This window comes from Vipera berus, assembly GCF_964194415.1.
Source record: "Vipera berus genome assembly, chromosome: 2".
NCBI classification, from domain to species: domain Eukaryota; kingdom Metazoa; phylum Chordata; class Lepidosauria; order Squamata; family Viperidae; genus Vipera; species Vipera berus.
The window spans coordinates 182,620,660-182,628,992 of NC_138203.1; the positions used below are offsets into that span (position 1 = coordinate 182,620,660).

The 8,333-nt window shown below is 45.0% G+C and overlaps 1 protein-coding gene across 1 annotated transcript; it reads left to right on the top strand.

The window, feature by feature from the left end:
• Positions 1-2,812: 2,812 nt before the first annotated feature.
• Positions 2,813-5,493, top strand: IER2 (immediate early response 2). The gene has a single exon (XM_081317324.1). It carries the CDS (start codon positions 2,950-2,952, stop codon positions 3,685-3,687), a length of 738 nt encoding a protein of 245 aa, XP_081173450.1. The 5' UTR covers positions 2,813-2,949; the 3' UTR covers positions 3,688-5,493.
• The last annotated feature ends 2,840 nt before the right edge of the window (positions 5,494-8,333 follow it).

Below are 8,333 nucleotides of genomic sequence, written 5' to 3' on the forward strand. Positions count from 1 at the left end.
GGGGGAAAATGGCTTAGGTTTGTTTGCTTTGGAGGCTATGATATCCATACTTGGAATTTACGAAGAGAAATTGCTCCCAAAAGAAGAGTAAGAGAGGTGAGTTGTAAAGGTAGTCTCAAGTGGCAGGATTCAGGAGGACATACGCCACCAAAGCATATAGTATTGTGTTACCCCGCACTCCGTTATACGTAGACAGATGGGCTGACATGGCAGATGGCTCCCCCGGTGAAGGCCCGGAAGCTCCGTTGAGCCTTTTGTCGCGTTACCCATATATGGCCACAGGAAGCGGGGCTGCTACTACAAACGTAAGCGCTTTGGCCCCGGCTCCTCCCCCTTGCCTTGTCGTCAGGCTCCAATAATACATGCAGTAACCACGGAGGCGAGACCTAAATAGAGGGAGGAGTCCAGCTCTGGGAATACTGTAAAATGAATAGGAAACTAGGGTCGAGCGGGCCTTCCGTTGTGCTGATCGGGCGGCTGGTTAAAAGACAATGTGTTTTCCCGACCAGTAAAAGATTTGCGTGAATATGGGAATATTCCCCCCACCCCCAAAAAAAACCCCTATCTGTTGTAAAAGTCAAGAAAATAAATAAAAATTAGGTAAAAAAATTAAGAAGCAGGCAGCCACAAATGCAGGTGAATGTGAGAAAATATAAGGATGCAAATTGAGGTGAAGCTCCTTTGAAGGCTTTACCTGAACTGGCCTCTGTTTGGCTGCACTGGAATTTATGAAATGTTGGGCCACTTTGGCCAGAACTGCCAGACTGAATAACACTGCAAGGGAATTTACTCCCGAGTCATGTTTGCATAGGTTTGGTTGATGACAACAACAGGATTTCAAAACTTTTGAGTGACAGGAGCAGCTGTAGGGGAGAAACAACTGAAATCAACATGCAGCTAAGAATCCCTTTCTTTCAAGTGCTGCTATTGGGGAAAGTGTATGGGCCTGAAATGTTGTTTGTTTTTTCCCTGACTGGGCATTCTAGAGAATAACCTCAAGGACAACATCTTACTCTTACTTCAAATCTTGTCTGAAACCTTTTTGCCTGCAAACTATTAAGACTGCAAACAGAAAGAGTTTTTAAACATTAGTGCTCAGAAGAGCAAACTAATCATGGATTCTTAAAAATGCATATAATATATAATATATAGTATAATATTTATCTTGATAGAGAAAAGAGCAAAGCTAATCTTTCCTTATAATTAACAAAACGATTGTTATGGTCAAGTTAGAACAAGATCTGGAGTTCAAAAATACTGTATCTTAAGGGCAAACCTAACATTTCTTACATTGGTTTTCTCACAATTGCCCACAGTGTAATTTTTAAAAAAAAAGCATTTGCATTGCTTTAATCGTGAAATTACAGATTTTTTTATTCTAGTTTCCTTTAATTTTGCTGATAGTACAAAAAATTGAATACCCTTCCTGTTCAACATCTTTGTCATGGCTACAGTCTGGAGGTTTAATCAGCATGTGAAATATGAAGATTGCAAGTACCAGCATGTGACCACAGCCAAAACTTCTGTATTTGATGTAACAAAGTTCTGCAAATTAAATTAAAACTCAGTAAGTCAATCTTTTGCCTTTTGCTGTACTCTGTAGATTCTGTTGAGGTACCAACATATATTATTTTAAAGGCCATAGCTAGAGTTGTACTAAGCTGTACTAAGAAACCACACTTGCTGTACTGGTGCAACCAGTTAGGGCTAGGGGGGAAAAACCACCAAATGGAAATGAGTTAAAAAAATTTGGTATCTCTGATATCTACCGGACAATTGGATTTTTGCAGATCAGATCTGCTAGTTTTAATAGTTTTAAATTTATAACAATGTGTCATGTTAGTGATAACTTGTTTCCATAATGAGTTTCTGAATAGTTACAAGTTTTATGTCACTCTTGTTTCAAGTAAATTGGAATTAGGCCTGACTTAGTAAGAACATCTGTTGACAAATCTTCCTAATCCATGCTTCATTGAAAATGCCATCGTTGCATTTTCACAACACATCAAGTCAAAATCAAGTCATAACATGGATTGTCTTTTATGCCAAAATACCTGGCTGTGTTTGGGTTCTATTCAGAACGAATATTATTTGCCGCTCTGCCTCAGCTGCATTTTGTCAGTTGCCAATCACTGAATCTAACAACAACAGTGTGTGTGCGTAAGCCTTCCCCAGCCTTAAACGTGCATGGAAGCGAATCTCATTGATTTAACTTTTTCCCAGTGAGTGGGAGCACGCGGCCTTCAGGCAGTGAACTACAGCTTCCCAAATTCTGCACGTTGCACATGATGTCTGAGGTTGATAAAGAGTTCAACAATCTCCGTCATTTCCCAGAGTGAACCTTGCACTCGATCACATCTCATTCAGAACCCGTAAAATGTATTCCATTCCCAAGGAAACGAACACATTTTTTTTCCCCTGAAACCAATTAGCTAAGGAATCTGCAGCTAGCCACTGCTTGCGCACTCGGCTCACACAGCTTAGCGCTATCTAGTATTTCCCAGCTGCCCATTTTCGCTGAACTGACGGACGCCACTTCAGCGTTTGAGCCCAACTTCCAGGTCTTCGCTTAGCGGGCGAAGGCGCCGTCGGCGAGCCTCGTCTCCTGGCGACACCACCATTTGCTCTTTTCTTCTCCCGCCCTGACATTTCCGCCTGCCCTTCCCCCTCTCGGGAAGGGCGGCCAGTGGCGCGCAGTACAAGGCCGGATGCGGCTCGCAGAGTGGGCGGAGGCGGCCCGGGCGCGCTGAGATCACCGGGAGTATAAAATGCAGCGCGCTGGGCGCGGCCCCGCTTAGTCGGAACGGACGTCTCCGCGGCTGGCTGTCGGGGAAGCGTCTGCTGGGACGAAACAGCCGGAGGCGCGCCACTTTCGCTTTTGGAGGGGGTGGAAAGCCCAGGCGTTTGTCTTCCGACTCTTTTTAAGTCGAGCTCCAGAGGGAAGCCAACATGGAGGTGCAGAAAGAAGCGCAGCGTATTATGACGATGTCGGTGTGGAAGATGTATCACTCGCGCATGCAACGCGGCGGCCTCCGACTCCATCGCAGCCTGCAGCTCTCCCTCGTGATGAGGAACGCCCGCGACCTCTACCTCTCCGCCAAGCTAGAGGAAGAGGACGAGATGGGCGGAGGAAGCGTGGAAAATTTTCCCGGGCCGCAGCCGCACCTGGACCTACAAGGCACGGCGCCCAGCCCGCAGCCTCTGGAGGGTCCTCCGGCGATCCTGTTCCCCGCAGCCCAACAGGAGGCGCCTCCACCCACGCCGCAGCCCTCCGGCAGCCTGGAGCCGGAACCTATGGAAACCCAGGAGGAGCCCGGCAGCAGCTCGCCCGCGCGTTCCTTGACCCAGACGGCTTGGAGCCGGGGCGCCTCGGGGCCTCTGCCCGTCGGCAGGAAGCCGAGCCGCAAGCGCCGCAGCAGCAGCCTAGGCAAGATGGGCGCCGCCGAAGCCGGCCTGGTGCCTAGCAAGAAGGCCAAGTTGGCGGAGGAGGAAGGCGAGCGGCAGCCCCAGCGGCAAGAAGGGCCCTTTCCGAGCTTGGCTCGAATCCTGCAGGACCGGTTCTCTAGCTTGATCCTCCAGCCGCCGCCGCCGCCGCCGCCGGCCAAAGGCGCCGAGGAGCCCAAAGCCAACTGCAGGCAAGGCGACGGCGTGCTGAGCATAATGGTGAGGGCCGTGGTAGCCTTCTAAAGCGCCCCCGCCGGGGACTCGGAGCTGCAAACTTCTCCCTTGCGGAGAAGCGGAGCCTGCGGAAGCCCCTCTCCGGGCAGAGGAGCTCAGTATGCCGCCTGTCTCCTCGGTGGCGGGACTTTGGCGGTTAGGACGGCGGGAGGCTGACGGTGGCGCGGGGAGCCCGAGTGAGACCTTCCCCCCCTGCCCCCCCTCCCCCTGCGAGTTGAGGCGAGAGACGCTCTGGTGACTCGGGAAGGCGGCGAGACAAAGGCCGAGCGACGGCTGGCCACGGAGGGCGCTCCCTGGACCTGGGACGCGCGGTGGCTGCGCGCCGAAAGAGGAACTGGTCACGCCAGCGCGAACGTCGTCACGCTTCCTGGAAAAAGAGAGAGAGAGAGGCTGAGAACTTGGGGGGTCGGTGAGGGGGGGGGGGCGAACGAAGTCGTTTCCAAGAAAAAAGGGGAAAGACTTTATAAAATAAACCAGTCGGGCCTTTCAAATCCTGATCTGGGTGGAAAAGCAACCACTATCTGCTGCGTGCACTTTTTTTTTTTTACTTTTGGTGCTAGTTCGAGAAAAAAAACAACACGATGCGTTTTATTGGCGATCACGCCTTTCGGTTAATTCAATTGCCAGTTCTAGGCTGAGGATTCTCCCCCCACCCCCCCTTCTTTTCGGAAAGAGGCTTTCTTAGGCAGCCGGGGCTGTTCCCGCAAGGGTTAAAACGGGGCCTGCCCAGAGCTTTTGAAGAAAAGCAGCTTTTGTCAGCTCCGCTCCTTAGATCAGGGGTCTTCAAACTTGGCCCTTTTATGACTTGTGGACTTCAACTCCCAGAATTCCTCAGCCAGCTTTGCTGGCTGAGGAATTCTGGGAGTTGAAGTCCACAAGTCATAAAAGGGCCAAGTTTGAAGACCCCTGCCTTAGATAATGGGGGGGGACTACCCAGCATTCTTTTGCTCAGGGCCATCCCTTTTTTTTTTCTTCCTTCTCTACTAATTAAGGATGATCGAGTGGCCTGTTTCTTTGTGCCAGAAATACTCTCTAAACCTGATTAGTCTTGCCAAAGCATCCATGGCGAGAAGCAGGAAGGAGAGGGGGGAAAAACGGACCAGTCATACTAGTATGACACATGTCTCATATGATGAGCATTTGCATTACTCTGGGTCCAGGAGTGCAGGGGATTTCCTGTTCATGTTGCCTTAGCAGTATATGTGAGTGTGTGTTTGTGGCTGCTGTGTTGTTTTTTTTTAAGGTGTGGGTGGAGCTCGTGATCTGGGGGAAGAAGATGATTGGCATTTTTTCAAGATGTCATCTCAGACTTGCTGATGGTTTTCCTACGTGACTGGTACTGTTAACTTGTTGGGACAGTAACGAGGAATAATGTGATATTCATAAAACATCTTTTTCCTTGTTATCCTGCTTGGATTATTTCATACCTAAAAAGGAACAGTGAAACCTGTACTGTACCTATCTATGATCCTTATATTGAAGTGTTTTTGTAAGGTCTTTTTTCTTTTTTAAAAAAAGTGATTCTGTGGAATTTCATACCACTTTTTCTTTTGTTCAAGAACTGCTGCTTTGTTTGCACAAATTTTGAAGCAGTTCCAATTGTACCAGAGTTAATGTGTTACGAGGAATATGTGTGTGCAATCTAGCTGTACAGTTTGGAACATAAAACGTTAGGATGTGTTCCCGAAGTGCTAGTTTCTTAAAGCTAGATGTAGATTGTTCATTGTTATGGTACTTTGTTATGTTACATGTATGTATCTTACATTTTTCTTTTGCCTTGAGAGCGAAAATAAACCCCAGGCTTTTGTTTTACCATTCATGGTAATTAATATTTTGATTAATAAAGATTTTTTTTAAAAAAAATCCTGTAGTTAATTTTGCTAAAAACCAACCACCATGCAGGGTTATAAGAGAGCAGGATGTGGGAGGGGGAAATTACCAGTTTGTAAACTTTATCATGTAATAGACAAGATCATGGGCTATTAAAAAGCACTAAAATATAAGGTAATAAAATGCAATTCAAATTGGAACTGCACATTAGTGCAGTTTTGTATTACTAGAATTGAAAATCCACAGCAAAATATGTTTTAATCTCAGAAGCACATATAAAAGAACATTTCAGGCTTATGTGTAAGTTGATTAGTTTAATGCTTAAAGTAGAACATATGGAATCAGTTTTTCTAAAAGGTCAGTTTAGAAATCAACCTACATTTGTTTCCAAGAAGTGGAATTCATAAACGGGGCCTTAAAACAGATGGGATTGCATTTTCCATCTTCCCATCTCAACTCAGATTGCATAACAGTACCTGGTTTCAGGATGACTAACTGCATGGGAAGATTATACTTGGAGCTCCAGGAACTGTAGCTTGTAAACTTGTTTATGATGAACAAAAATAACTTTTCCATAAATATGGGCCAGTAGCCAGCTGGAAAGGGTTGGCAGACAAGACCTTGGATGAGCTTTACAAAATATTTGCAGTTGCAATATCTAGCAGCATCTGTGGCAACTGGATCATGTTTCTGAATCCTTTCTGAAAGGATTTAGTGGTACAACACAGACTGCCAATTGGCTTCCATGGGCCTTGATCCAAGAAAAGCAAGCAACCAACAAAAACATTTCCTTCAATGAAAACCTCCAAACTGTATGGTCCAGCCAGGTGAATGCTGGATTTTTGTTTTATCAGCAAGGTGCTGATAAGTCTGATAGTTCAGTGAGAAGACTTGGAATAAGAAAGAATATTTAGATATAGTAAATTTAGCTGTTTTTAGTACTAAGTAGCCAACCATAAGTGAGTTTCATGCTACATCTGTAAGCCACAAATCAAGTGTTTAGTATTTTAAAAATGCTATCCAAATTCCCCTTTAGACTCTAAAGCATTTTCCTCAGGATTCTCTGGTTTGAGTGGATATGTCATGAAATAGCTGAGCAAGCAGGTGAGGTGAGATTAACGATGATGGGGCCCCAAGGGCTAAAGGAACTCTGCTGTGATTCAGTGCTCAGGAATTTACTCCCTGTAATCTGAGCTGCTTCCAGTTGAGAGACCACAACCTGGTAATTTTCCTCCATAACAATCCGGTGATTGTCCTTAGCCTATAGAATTAATTCCTCAGGTGCTTGAGGTATCTAAAATGCAAATGAGTGATACAAAGTAGTTGAGTTCCTTTGTTTGCTTTCTTTGTGTGTGTGTGTGTGTGTGTGAATTAAGAGATTGCAAGAATTTCAAGTCAAATTTTTGTGGATACTTAAACACCATCACTTCTGCTTCAGAAATCCTGCATGACCAAATTCCTCTCAATACACACAATTCCCAGTACACAGAAAACTATGATTGAGCTCAAACATTCTACTAAACCAGATTAAATAAGCCACAATTGGGATCATAGAAGGGGTTAACTAAATTATGGTTTAGTACAATGTCATTTCTTCTATAGGTTAGTAAGAGCGAAAGATTTCAAGTTAAGACCAACCCTACATCTTCCCACAAAAGCTGCCACACCTATTGGTGAGTCAGTCAAAAAGTCATTCTCTGTCACTGCTTGGCTGCTTTAACTGTGGGCGCAAAAACAAAGTGGTTTGGCATTAGTAAGATGATGGACTATGACCTACTTTTGTAAGACTGCTAAGCACTGAATGCATGCATAAAAGCAAGCTGCAAACCTGTGGCCTTCCAGATGTTGAAACTGCAGCTCTTGGCATCCTTTTACCATTGGTCATGCTACCTGAGATTCCTGGATGTTGCAATGATAAAAAAATTTCCACACCTTTGTTTATTTAGTTTGAAGCATACCATTGATCTTCTGTTTATAGTCTCTCTCTCTCTCTCTCTCTCTCTCTCTCTCTCTCTCTCTCTCTCTCTCTCTCTCTCTCTCTCTCTCTCTCTCTCTCTCTCTCTCTCTCTCTCTCTCTCTCTCTCTCTCTCTCTCTCTCTCCAGATGCCAAATATAACCTAAGACGTCTGACTAGGATAAAAAACCATCACCACATACATAGATCTCTGCTATTTCTGTTGCTCTTAGTCAGAGATCTTTATAGAATAGCAGGCCCAACTTTTGGGGGATCAGGGACTGGGTCCCTGGAGAGAGGTTTTTTCCATGGACCGGAGTGGAGTTTCGCATGCTGCCTGCATCCACGGGTGGGGCTTCACTTGTTTGCATGGCCCGGTTTGTGCCCCGGTGCTGGTCCACAGATCAGGGGTTGTAGATCCCTGTTATAGAAGATCTTACATTCTCCCATATTCATTGTTACTCGGAGCTACACGTACAAGTAGAGAATAAGTTAAGATAGAAAAACTTCTTAAGCAACTTTCTTCATCCAGATGCCTTCCTCTGCTGGACTATAGTTCTTATTAAATTTTAATAGCATAGAAATTTAACATAGTAGAAGACATGTTGAAGAATATTGTCCTATAATTAAGGATTTGAATTCACGCAAATCTTTTCTCTTGAACAACACAACAAGGTAGGTAATTGAAAAAGAATTGAGAAGCAAAGTACAGCATCTGGTTTAAAGATTACATCTCTTTGCTATTTTATAGGCATTCAGGTAGAGCAAAGTGCTAAAAATGTGATTTTGTGAGCTCTCTTTCATAGTTTTGCATTCTTAAAAGGAACTGTTTAGTGTTCAAGATGAGATTGCTGATCTGCTGAAATATAAG

Excerpts from the sequence above, each read along its gene's own strand:
- IER2 (XM_081317324.1), top strand. The coding sequence starts at position 2,950 with ATGGAGGTGCAGAAAGAAGCGCAGCGTATTATGACGATGTCGGTGTGG.